This window comes from Glycine soja, chromosome 1 (genome assembly GCF_004193775.1).
Source record: "Glycine soja cultivar W05 chromosome 1, ASM419377v2, whole genome shotgun sequence".
NCBI lineage: Eukaryota > Viridiplantae > Streptophyta > Magnoliopsida > Fabales > Fabaceae > Glycine > Glycine soja.
In genome coordinates this window covers 57,274,125-57,287,542 of record NC_041002.1, presented here as the reverse complement: position 1 = coordinate 57,287,542, position 13,418 = coordinate 57,274,125, and the positions used below count along the sequence as shown (strand labels likewise).

Sequence of the window (13,418 nt, the reverse complement as noted above, 5' to 3'; positions counted from 1 at the left end):
TTGAATAAAACGGCGATGCACTTCCTTGTCGACCTCCGTTCATGAGCTTCTCAGCTCCATCGTCGTTGAGCCCTAATAACAAAACTAGGTCGCCCCCGATATGCTTAGGAGAAATATCCTATCCTATCTCCCATAGTAGTTCCTCCTCCAATCTGTCTACCATAGCTGGGTTTTTTAATCTTCCTACCCATGCATCCTTTACCCAGTTATAATCTGCAGGCCCTATATTAAGAATAACAGAGGATTTTGTAGAATCTTGCCGCTGGGTGTGGTTGATAAACGTCAACCTTTGTCTCGGGGGTCCTAGGTTTCTTTTTAGAGCTGCGACATATGAACCCGGGTCTGTGGGACGCTGTTTTGGTGCTCGATCACCCATGTATTGATTCCTAGCAACCTGGGTCTGTCCTTTGGTTTCTAACTCCTCTTTTCTAAGCTTCTCCCGGCCATAACGGGGTATATTGACGTAAAGCTTCATCCCTCCCAAGACAGTCCCGTCCAACTGTTTTACCAGAAGGGGGATGTCTTTGACACCTTTGAACCGGACAAAACCATATCTTCTTCCACTACGGCTTCTTCTAGCTGGTATGAATACTTCCCTCACGTCTCCCCACTTCTTGAAATGGAACCATAAATCCTTCTCTGTGACTTCGTTCGAGAATCGAGTGAAGTAAAAAGATGAAATTTCCTTGTGGTCGCGCTAGTTTGAAATGCCGGAGTGCTGGTATCTTCCTTCTTTCCCTGGATATACCCGTCGGGGGTCCTCCCCGGGGCTCGCTCTGTGGCTACCACCTAATGGACCTCTGTATCTCTCTCTCACCCACCCATAATGTCTCGCTCTACCTCTCTCTCTCATCTCTGTTCACTGCTTCTCTTAAATTTCAAGTTCCTTATACTGTTTTGTTCAACAAGTCACCTAATTACAATTTTTTGAGGAACTTTGGATGTTCTTGCTATCCTTTTCTTAGACCCTATAATAAACACAAACTTGATTTCAGGTCACATGATGTTTGTTCCTTGGTTATCCACCTCTCACAAAGGCTACAAGTGTCTCTCTCCTAATGGCAAATTATATGTTTCCAAAGATGTTATCTTCAATGAGCTTAAATATCCTTTCAATGATCTTTTTCCACCTTTATCCAACTCTGTCACTTCTTCTAAGAGTGATTTTTTACCCACTGCTCATATTCCTCTTGTTTCATCTTCCCTTAATGAACTCAGTCATTCTTCTCAACATGCTGAAACTAATTCTACTTCTGTAAGTGTCGATCCCTCGAGATCTCTTAATATTGAATTTCCTAATTCTCAAAATGTCACATCATCTTCTCTTTCAAATGCTGAACCAAATTCTGTTACTGATGAACACTCTAACACTGTTTCTGACTTACATAGAAATCCAAGTGAATTGTCCAGTACCTCTTCTTCTCAGTCTCACACTGTCAGTTCTCCTTATAATCTTGTTCTTCCCTCACAAAATGTCCATCCTATGCAAACCAGATCCAAGTCTGGAATTCATCAATCTAGGCTACATCCTTTACTGTTTTTGGCACATTGTGAACCTAAGACTGTTAAACAGGCTCTTGCTGACCCTCAATGGTTTGCTGCTATGAAACAAGAGTATGAGGCTCTTAACAATAAAACATGGGATCTTGTTCCTCTTCCCAAAGACAGACAAGCTGTGGGTTGTAAGTGGGTCTTCAGAAAATAGTAGCTATTCAAAGAAATTTCCTTTGGGGTGGTGGCAATGACATATATAAGATCCCTTGGGTTAAATGGGATACAGTCTGTTTACCTAAAGTTAGAGGTGGATTGGGTATTAAAGATTTGAACAAGTTCAATGAAGCCTTGTTAGGCAAATGGGGGTGGCAGTTGGCAAACAATCCTCAGCAGCTGTGGGCTAGAATTTTAGTGTCTTTATATGGGGGATGGCATGCCTTATTACATGGTAGAGGTAGTGGTGACAGTTCTCCTTGGTGGAAGGATTTAAAACTTATCTTCCAGCAGCAACACCAGTGTAGTTTGACTACTCACTTGAGGTGGAAGGTGGGTAATGGGGCTAGAATCCAGTTCTGGAAAGACAAATGGAGGGAAGAGGATATAACCCTTAAAGACAAATACCCTGCTTTATATCAGGTGAGTCAGCAACAGGACCTGACTATTAATTTGATGGGTCAGAATGCTGAAAATGGGTGGGATTGGAAGTTCCAATGGAGGAGAAACTTTTTCGATCATGAAATTGATATGGTGGCAGCTTTCATGGATGAGATTGACGGGGTTCAGATTCACTCCTCTAGAATGGATCACCTCATTTGGAGGGCTGACCCTAGTGGATCCTATTCCACAAAATCAGCATACAGTTTTCTCATGGAAGATGGCAGTTCAGAATATGAAGATAATGCTTCCAGGTTTATGTGGAATCTGAAAATTCCTCCAAGAGCAGCTGCATTCTCTTGGAGAATTTTTAAAGATAGGTTGCCTACTAAGGCTAATTTAAGAAGGAGGCAGGTGTGCCTTTCATCGTATTCATGTCCTTTATGTGAAGGAGAGGAGGAAACTATTGGTCATGTCATGTTCGATTGCACTAGAACTAGATGCCTTTGGTGGGAGGCTTTGAGATGGGCTGACAGAGTGGGTCCTTTCAACATTGATCCAAAAAATCACTTTATCCAATTTTCAAACTGGAGCAGCAAAAGATGTATAGACAATAGATGGGCAGTGCTTTGGATAGCTTTATCTATGACTATTTGGAAGCATAGAAATTCAATGGTTTTTAATAACCAGAATTTCAACTCCGAAAAAGTCATGGATGAAGCTTTATTTCTTTCCTGGGCCTGGTTAAAATGTATGGACAAAGATTTCCATATTCATTTTAACCAATGGTCCACTAGTTTGAGGGAGGAGTTGTCTTAGGGGTGGTTTCTTTTTGGATCCAGCTATTGTTATTTTGTAATTTTCAGATGGGTTAGGCATATGTGCCTTGTACTATCTATTCTGTATGCAGCACACCTAGTACTGCATTATATATAAAATTATATATCGATTTTTGCTGTGCAAAAAAAAAAAGTGGGTCTTCAGAATTAAGGAGAATGTAGATGGGACTGTTAACAAGTTCAAGACTAGGTTAGTGGCTAAAGGATTTCATCATATTGCTGGTTGTGACTTTAATGAAACCTTTTCTCCTATGATAAAACCTATTACAATCAGGCTGATTATTACTCTTGCTCTAACTAAGAAATGGGATTTGTTCCAGCTAGATGTCAACAATGCCTTTTTAAATGGCCATCTTGAAGAGACTATCTACATGCCACAATCACAAGGCTTCAAAAGTTTAGATAGAACCTTGGTTTGCAAGCTACAAAAGGCTTTGTATGGCCTTAAACAGGCCCCAAGACAGTGGTTTGATAGGCTCAAAGGAATTCTTTTACAGCTTGGGTTTGTGGCCAGCAAGTGCGATCCTTCGTTGTTTGTTTATTAAAACAAAGGACACATTATCTACATTCTTGTTTATGTAGATGATATTATTATCACTGGTACCTCCAATGTTGTAATTCAGCAACTCACCACTAAGCTGCATTCCAATTTTTCTCTTAAACTATTGGGTAAACTTGACTATTTTCTTGGTATTGAAATCAAATCAGTGGCTGATGGGACTATTCTACTGACTCAAAGCAAATATATCAGAGATTTGCTTCAGAAAACCAAAATGGCCGAAGCACAACCTATTTCTTCCCCGATGACTGCTAATTGCAAGTTAACCAAAGCTGGGTCAGATTTATTCCGTGATCCATCTCTCTATAGGTATGTTGTTGGTGCTCTTCAATACACAACCATTACAAGACCTGAGTTAAGCTATGCTGTGAACAAGGTCTGTCAGTTCATGGCTAACCCTATGGACTCTCACTGGACAGCTGTTAAACGCATTCTAAGGTACCTTAAAGGCTCTATTCATCGTGGTCTGGACTTCAAGGCTGCTCCTTCCTCTCAGCCTTTCACTATCAAAGCCCTTTGTGATGCTGATTGGGCCTCGGATCCAGATGATAGAAGGTCTACCTCTGGTGCAGTGATTTATTTTGGTCTCGTGGTGGTCCAAGAAACAACAAATTGTGGCTAGATCTTCCACTGAAACTGAATACAGGAGCTTGGCTCAAGCCACGACTGAAGTTACATAGATTCAAACTCTTTTAATAGAGTTATCTATTCCGTTTTAGACCCCAAAGATTTACTGTGACAACCAAAGTGCAGTAGCTATCAGTCATAATCTAGTTCTTCATTCCCAGACTAAGCACATGGTAGTTGACATCTTTTTTGTCACGGAGAAAGTCTTAGCTAAAGAGCTCAAATTGTATCACATTCCTGCTATAGATCAATGGGCTGATGCCCTCACTAAGCCTTTATCACCAACTCGATTTCTCTTTCTTAGGTCCAAACTCAATGTGGGGGTGGGGGGGGGGGGGGGGGGGGGGGGGGGGGAGTATTAGTGTATTAAGTAAGTTAGGACAGCTGTAACAGTTATGGTTTGTTATTTCTGTTAGTTTGTTAGAAGCTGTTATTTCTGCTGGAGCAGTAACTAACTTTGGTTAGTTAACTGCCTTAGTTAGGTTATATGTAATCATATTTGTTCTCTCTATAAATATAGAAACATAATCAGTTTGTAACTAACCTTTCAATTTTGAATCAACAATAATATCTTTCAGCTTTCTTCTTTTCTCTCTCAAACTTTATGAGTCAGCCTCTGTATATTCTCCCATTGTAATTTGTTTTTAGTTAAGAAATTCAAAGCTCCTTTTTTCTCTCTAATATTCTTTCTCTCAGTTTGTCTAAGTTGGTATCTAGAGCCATATAGATTTTTTTTAAAGGCCTTTGTTCCTCTTTTTCTCATGGCTTGTTCGAATCCCATCCCTTCCGCAACCTAAACTTTTCCTAATTCTATAGCTGAGAAACTCGATGATTTCAATTATCTTCACTGGAGGCAGCAAATCGAACCAGTGATCAAGTCGCACAAGCTTCAGTGATTTGTTGTTAATCCATCGATTTCTCATTGATGAAAATCGTGATGCTGAAAATATCAATCCTGATTATGAAGCTTGGGAAGTTCAGGATCAGATGTTGCTTGTTTGGCTTCAATCGATGATGTCGAAATTTTTTGTTTTGATTCACTCTTATCTGGTTTGGGATAAGATTCATGATCATTACCACATGCAAACAAAGGCTCGTGCTAGGCAGATGTTGCTTGTTTGGCTTCAATTGATGCTGTCGAAATTTGTTCTTTCGCGTGTTATTGTTTTGATTCACTCTTATCAGGTTTGGGATAAGATTCATGATCATTACCACATGCAAACAAAGGCTTGTGCTAGGTAGTTACGCAAAGATCTTCGTGCCACCTCTCTTGAAGGCAAAACAATGCGTGAGTTCTTGAGTCAGATCAAGAACATTGCTGATGAACTCGTCGATGTTGGAAGTCCAATGCAACATGAAGAGCATGTTGATGTGATACTTGAAGGTTTACCACAAGATTATACTCTGGTGGTTTCTATGATTGAGAGCAAATTTGTGACCCCTCCGGAGCAAATTTGATTACCACAAGATTATACGCTGAAGTTGAGGCTTTGTTACCACAAGATTATCAATCAGATTTGACACTAGTTATCAGCCACATGAGTCTTTGGTTCTATATGATCCAGCTACTCTGCAACCAGTGCAAGTTAATTTTGTTCAATCTAACACCAAGTTCAATAATTCTTGGGTGAATCTCAACTCCAAAGTTACCTCTCAAGGTGCTGCAGCTCATCAAGCTCCACCGAGTGCTATGTTGGCTAATGCTTCTTCTCAAGGCTCTGCAAATTCGACTTGGATTCCTGATTTTGGTGCATCATTCCATGTCACTGGTGAACCACAAAACATCAGCAGGTAGGTCATTTTGATGGTCCAAATCAAATCTACATAGGCAATGGCCAAGGTTTGACCATAACCAGTTCTGGTTCTTCCTCCTTTTTATCTCCTATTAACTCAAATTTTCATTTAAACTTAACAATTTACTGCATGTTCCCTCCATCACCAAAAACTTGTTAAGTGTAAGTCAGTTTGTGAAAGACAATTCTGTCTTCTCTGAATTTCATCCTCATCTTTGTCTTGTCAAATTCAGGGAACCAATGAAGTCCTTCTTCAAGGCATTGTTGGTGTTGATGGTCTCTACTCCTTTCCAAATTTAAAGCTTCAAGATCATTCTGTGTTGCTGTCCTCCTCAGCTGAATCAACTTCAGCTTCTGTTGCTTGTTCATCCACTTCAAGTTCTATTTTCAATTCTAGTTTTGTTTCTGATGTAAATAAATGTTTAGATGTGTCTTTGGCTCCTAGCTCCACCACCATGTGGCATGCTAGGCTTGCCCACCCTAATTCTCATGTTCTTGGGTTTGTTCTAAATCATTGTAAAATTGCTCCATTCAATAAAAATGTTCCTGATTTTTGTTCTTGTTGTGTGGGCAAATCACATAGATTACCTTCCTCCATATCTGAATCAGTTTACTCTAAACCTTTGGAACATATTTTTACTGATCTATGGGGTCTATCACATGTGACCTCTCATTCTGGTTATGTGTATTGTGTGTCCTTTATTGATGCATATTCCAAGTTTACTTGGTTTTATCCATTAAAATCTAAATCTGAAACATTTACTGTTTTTCAACATTTCAAGACCATGGTTGAAAATCAATTTAATTCCAAAATAAAGGGCATTCAATCTGATTGGGGTGGTGAGTACAGGTCATTTACCTCTTTCCTAGCCACTCATTGTATTTCTCATAGGCTTATTTGTCCCCACACACATCATCAAAATGGTGTGGTGGAGAGAAAACAGTGCCATATTGTTGAACTTGATCTCACCTTACTGCATTATGCTTCCTTACCTCTAACATTTTGGGACTATGCTTTCACCACTTCAGTTTACCTCATTAATCACATACCTACTGCTTCCTTAAATTTTGCAGTTCCTTACTCTGTTTTGTTTAACAAATCTCCTGATTACAGCTTCTCAAAAACTTTTGGCTGTGCATGTTTCACTTTTTTAAGACCCTATACCACTCAAACTTGATTTCAGATCCCAAGAGTGTCTTTTTCTGGGATATCCTACCTCCCACAAGGGCTACAAGTGTCTTTCTGCTTCAGGCAGAATTTACATCTCCAAAGATGTTATTTTCAATGAAAATAGGTTTCCCTATTCTGATCTGTTTCCCACAAATTCACCTACTGCTTCCCTCAACTCCAACTACTTTACTCTAAATCCAGATTTGTCTCCCCCAAGTACTACCCATCCTCCTTGGTCACCTCAAGTTTCTGCACCATTGAATAATTTTCCTGTTCATTCTACTACACCTGCTGTTGTTTCTGTACAACAACCTCTTCCCTCAAGTTTCTGCACCATTGAACAAGGACAGAAATAAAAATGTAAACCAGGGAATGAATTGTATTATTTGCAGACAAAAAGGAAAATACAGAAGGAATGAATCCAACTGCCACAAAGCTAGGCTCCTACAAAGAGGCTATTGCCCTCTGCTCATAACAGAATTTCTGATCCCAAAAAGATCCCCCTCTCTCTTCTAATCATTCCCTATATATCCCCATACCTTTCTCACGCACTTGGCAAAACAGTTACGCCACTTGCCACCTCACCTCCACTTTTCACACCCTGGTTCCTTCTAACATATACTCTCCAAATCTTGGGTCTTCCCTCTAAGTCTAAGCCCACACTCCCAGTCCTATCAGAATGTGAGTTTAAGCCTAACTTATAGCATGACGGTTGTCCCTCACTTATATACTCTATCTTAGCACTATCTCTAGCCAATGTGGGGCTTAGGTTTTTCCCAAAAATATGTTTTCCTTTTGTTGGTTAAAGGAAATTAGTTTCTGGAAAGAGAAAGTATGTCTCAATTGAATTTTAAGCAGCAAACCTTTTCGGTGGTCTGGTAATATTTGTCTCTTTCCAAAAAAGAAAACTCTCTAGTAGTAGGATTAAAAGATTATGAGGGACATTTTATGATAAAAAATTGAGACTTTTGAGAAAGATCATATGGTGTCTTGCAAGCCTAGGAACTAGGAAGTATTAGGCTTTGAAATGATGTCTAAACTCTAAACTATCGATCTGCATCCACTCTGGCATATTTCTCTTTTCCTTCTTAGCAAAGTGGGAAATGATTTACCTTTTTGTTTCTGGGAAGATAACTGATTTGAGAATGCTAACCCTAGATCTTTTATTCTGACTTTATCATCTCTGTACCTTGCTTGGTGTCCTTGTTTGTCAACCTTGTAATTTTGTTACTCAGGGCTCCATACCTCTTGGAATTTTCACTTGCAGAACATCAATGATCAGATAGCCTCTGATTTTGTATCCATGTTAGGAATTATTAATCTCATTCATAACTCTTTCTTCTAATCCTGGTAGATGATCTTCAGATTCTTCAACTTTTAACTAGAGTTTCTTTTACCTTTGTGGTGGTTCTAGGGGCAATTGCTTTAATCCAATTGCAGGAGGATATGAAAAAGCAACTCAGTTCAGAAGGGGACTATACTGAAGAAGAGCTTGAAGAATACATGCAAAATCACAAGAAATTAATGATTGACTCATTGTGGAAGCTTAATGTGGCAGACATTGAAGCCACTCTTTCCCGCGTTTGTCAAATGGTTATTATTTCTGTGCCAACGTCACTTTAATTATATAGCATAAAGTAAATTAAGGGCTAGCTATATTTAATTTAGGTTGTGTGTGCTTCACTTTAGGTTCTTCAAGACAACGGTGCCAAGAAAGAAGAACTCCGCGCTCGAGCTAAAGGGTTAAAAACTCTTGGTAAAATCTTCCAGGTGGTATTTCTTTCCCTACGCTTCATAGAATTTTTAGCAATATTGTATACTGATTATGAAATGATTTTGAATTCACGATTCCAATTTAGAGGGTTAAATCAGCCAATGGAAACGAGAATGAAAGTGTACCAAATAAGGCAGTACACAAGTTGAATGGAAGTGAAACTGGCAATGATACTTCTCCTAGTACATCACCCAAATCTTCAAGTCCTGATTTTTCGTCTCAGGTATACTTACATCCCAGGTGCAATTTTTCCCACTGATCCTTTAATTCTTTCTTTTCATTTGACTAGATTCAGGTCAGTTTATTTAAATTCTTATACAATTCAGGCTATTTTTTTTTCTATTTCATTTACATTAATGTAAATATTTATAGTGACATTTTATATTTGTTTTGATACAAATGGATGTAGAGCCCCTATGTGGAGGCCCCGCGCTTTGCTGGCATGCAATTTGATTATAATTTCCCTAGGCCAACCGCCCCCCCGGGTGCCCAGAGACCTACTTCAACCAGCAAGGATTGAGTTTGATATCCGGTTTGTAGTTTATTTGATTGTTTGTTGGTTTTTGAGGGGGTGTATTGTATGTATCGCTCGTGTGGAATGTGCCTGTATGTGCTGGAGATCGCATCTTGTCGGCGGGGACCGCATTGTGCAGTGTTGTTTTGCTTGTCTAATAATTCTACGCATAGATGAGGGAATGATAATTTAAGGTAGTGCTATCACTGCCAGCTGGTCGTGATTGGCTGCCATGTATTTTGAATTGTGTATTTTGTTGGGGTGCTTGCACTAAGGTTACTCTTTTTTCGTAAGAGGTAGTGCGATGTCCATTTTAGTAGGGATTCCTGTATAATAACTCAATTTAACAGATAACATGATATATATTTGGGTTGATACTTTATTCCATGCTCGGTCACGTACCCCTCCAATGCATGAGTCCGCAAGTTATGTTATTGGTTTAGATCAAATATTAACTGTATTAGAATTTAGATCTTGAATATTAAACTTGCCTAAATTTTTTTGAAATTGTAGTCACTGAATCTCAAAATCCTAGCTAAGATAAATCTAGGTTTTCTGTAACATCTCCAACAGGAGGAATATTAGTTAGGGAAGGTAAAATTAATAATTCAATTGAGAATTGAAATTGTAATTTTCTAAAATGTAGACACTAAAATGACGGGGAAAAATAAGGGATTAAAATTATAAATCAATAATTAAAGAGGAATTTAAATTATAACTTAGCTTCTTCTTTTTTCCCTTTGACTACAATACCAATTTTGTGGCTTCCTATGTTACCGTTGACTAAGGTATTGCTACCATGGCAACAAAGTTTGTGGCTTTGTGCATTCCGGAACTGGAAGGGAAGAACATAAGGAAATAGTGTGTAAAAGAGGATTTGAAGGAGAAACACAATCAGGGGATGTAGAGACAGGGTTAAAAGGGTATACTTGATAATGACAAATTTAATGAGAAGAAGGGGGTTAACTTAGCAAACATGGAGGAGTATTTACCAAGACCCCAAATAGCAATGGGCCAAGGGTAATAAAAGGGGGTGCAAGCTCAATTTCTTCTACACCCAGCAATTGAAGCAAAATTCTCAAATTGTTCTTCGGTTAAAACTCAAATACACTTGTTCCTTGTCACACACCATTGTGACTGTCACTGTTGATCTTCCTCCCTGCTGCGCCACGAGTTTCTCCCCTTCGTTCATCTTCACCGTTATGTGGTTGCTTAATCTGTGGTTCATTGCATCAAATCATCTTTTTGGTGGTCTCGCCTTTCGTTGTAGACGTGAGTACCCCTATCTCCCCAACTGCGAGGTTTTTTTTATTTACTAGTTAGCTCGGGAGGCTAGAAAGAAGATTCCCTTAGTCCCAGTGAAGAAAGTTCCATATCTCTTGGTGTCATCCAAGAAAGACAAGGAGTGATACTTTGCTTGTTTTCTTGACATCTTCAATAAACTAGAGATCACCATTCCCTTTAGAGAGGCTTTACAGCATATGCCTTTATATACCAAATTCCTAAAGGATTTCCTCACAAAGAAAGGAAAATATATCAACAATGGGAGCATATTAGTAAAGGGAAATTGCAGTGCAGTATCCAAAGGAAGCTACCACATAAGCTCAAAGATCCAAGTAATGTGACTATCCCATGCTCCATTGGGAATGTGTCCGTAGGGAAGGCTCTCCTTGACTTAGGAGCAAGCATTAACTTGATGCTCTTGTCCATGTGCCAAAGAATCAGAAATCTGAAGATAGCTCCTACAAGGATGACACTTCAGCTAGCAGATCGGTCCATCATAAAACTTTTTGAGGTTGTTGAAGACGTCTTGGTCAAAGTTCACCAACTCACTTTTTTGGTGGACTTTGTAATCATGGACATTGAAGAATATACTGAGATCCCCTTGATTCTGGATCGGCCATTCATGTTGACTGCAAAGTGTGTAGTGGACATGAGGAATGACAACTTGGAGATAAGGGTGGAGGACCAAAAAGCCACCTTCAACTTGTTTGAGACGATTGAGCATCCCAATGATAGCAAGACCTGTTTTAAGGTGAAGGAAATTAAGCAAAAAGCTAACCTTGTTGGGGGGCACCTGAATTTTGTATTTCTAGAAGAAGATGAAGTTAAGCCAGTTGTGAATCCTACAAACTCTTCTAGTGTCTTCCTGGGGCCAAAACATGTCAGGGCCCGAGCCACTCTAAAAATTCCACCAACTCCTCCCCCATTGGTCCCTCCTCCAAATGTCTCTCCTCCACCTACCGGCCAAACTTCTCTGCCTTTTTCTCAGCCAGAGCAGCTCCTCCTTATCCTGCATAGCCTCTATCATGGTCAGTACCTACTGATGCAGAGCCTCCACCATCTCTCTCTCCAGTAGCCGGTGGTGACACTAGATATTCCTAGCCTAGGTCGCTTGGCCAAAAGTCCAACCTTCTTCTGTTAGAAGGGGGTGACACCTTTGGCGTTGCAGATGATGATGTCGTAGACTTTGGTGAAGTTGATGATGATTATGTTGCGGACATCAGTGATGCTCATAGAGCTTAGGATCCAGGGCCCACAAAGGATTGAGGCCAATTTTGACCAGGATTTATTTTTCTTTTCTTTCATTTTTCTTTTTCTTTGTTTTTTCTTTATTTTAATTTCAGCAGTTTTATTCCAGTAGTTTAATTTCAGTCATTGAATAAAAAATTGCATGATAGAGACGTAGGAAATTAGTAATTGGTTGTGACTTGTTTTGGATAAATTGATGCATGATATATTATGTACTAATTGAGAAAATTATGATTCTTGTGTGAGCAAGAGTTATTGTGAGTGATGAAGTATGAATCGGAAGAGTGAAGAGGTTTGCACGTCTAAACAAAAATCATGGTATGGTGAGTCGAGCATTTCATAAATGTTCGGTAAGATGTGCGAACTTATAACTGTGAGAGAACGATTGTTCTTAATTTCCTGATTTTGCATGATTTTTAGACTGTTGAGTACATACATATGGAGGAAATGATCAAGGCCTTGTTTCTTATTTCTTAGCCACTGAGCCAAATAGCCAACCTGTTACTAGAATGAATCCCTTGCACCATGTTGAGCCTAATGCAATAAATTGTTTTTGAAACCTGAGCCGAATGAAATTAGTGATCACCTTATCTTAGGTTGTACGAGAGCACGGGTCAAGATAAATTTACCCCTAATTTGGGGGAGAAGGATTGTTGGTTTTTGGGTTAATTTTTTTTTTCAAGAACATCAATAACAGCACACACTTAAATGTAAATAAGTTGCTACAATACCAGTTTAAGCTAGATATTGCTTAAAAAAAAATTATGCTTCAAATAAAAAGCTGATAGCAATTATGTACCAAAGAAATTTTGTGTGCTCTTAAGAATGGAAGACATGAAAGTTGGGGTTGTGAATTATAAAGCCATGGGTTATCAGAAAAATATGAGGTAGGTGCTCTTTTAGAATCTAACTTTGAATCCAAAGAAAAACCATGAGTTCCTTGCTAGCCCGGCCACGTTACAAGCCTAAAAAGTCATTAGTGATCCACAATATGTATGTATGATTACCTTAATTGAGAAGAGGTACAAAGTTGGAAACATTAGTTCAATTGTTGAATTTACTTGTGCGCTGAGAAAAACACTAGCCTTGTGAGGAATGAATTGTGAATGTATGAATATAGAGTTTTGATGATGTCAAAGTAGAATCAAACAAGGTTGCTTCAACAAACATTTAAAGGTTAATCATTGCTTCAAGATTAATTCAAGGTCAAGCAAACAAGATCAAGAAAAAGATAATGCCTCAAACAATCTCACTGGTTGATTGGTTTTTGCCTCAAAACAAATTGTTTCCAAGATATCAAAGGCACTGGTAATTGATTACCAGGCAATGTAATCGATTACTAGAGAAAAATTTGGAAATAAGCTTTTTAAAAGGGTTTTGAAATTTGAATTTTGAATCTTGTAATCGATCATCAGACGTTTGTAATCGATTACCAGTAAAGACACTTCAGAAAACACTTTGAAAAGTCATGACCCTTCAAAAATATAACTGTGTAATCGATTACCAGAAACCTGTAATCGA

At 38.9% G+C, this 13,418-nt stretch overlaps 1 protein-coding gene across 2 annotated transcripts in view; it reads left to right on the top strand.

The window, feature by feature from the left end:
* LOC114368363 (chaperone protein dnaJ 10) overlaps window positions 1-9,752 on the top strand; it is a 28,341-nt gene extending 18,589 nt beyond the window's left edge. For both annotated transcript variants that reach the window (XM_028325671.1, XM_028325675.1), the window contains exons 8-11: window positions 8,492-8,670; window positions 8,767-8,847; window positions 8,937-9,074; window positions 9,261-9,752. In XM_028325671.1, the coding sequence (XP_028181472.1) occupies window positions 8,492-8,670; window positions 8,767-8,847; window positions 8,937-9,074; window positions 9,261-9,371 (509 nt within the window). In that variant the 3' untranslated portion in view covers window positions 9,372-9,752. The remainder of the gene's footprint in view (window positions 1-8,491; window positions 8,671-8,766; window positions 8,848-8,936; window positions 9,075-9,260) is intronic.
* Window positions 9,753-13,418: the final 3,666 nt, after the last annotated feature.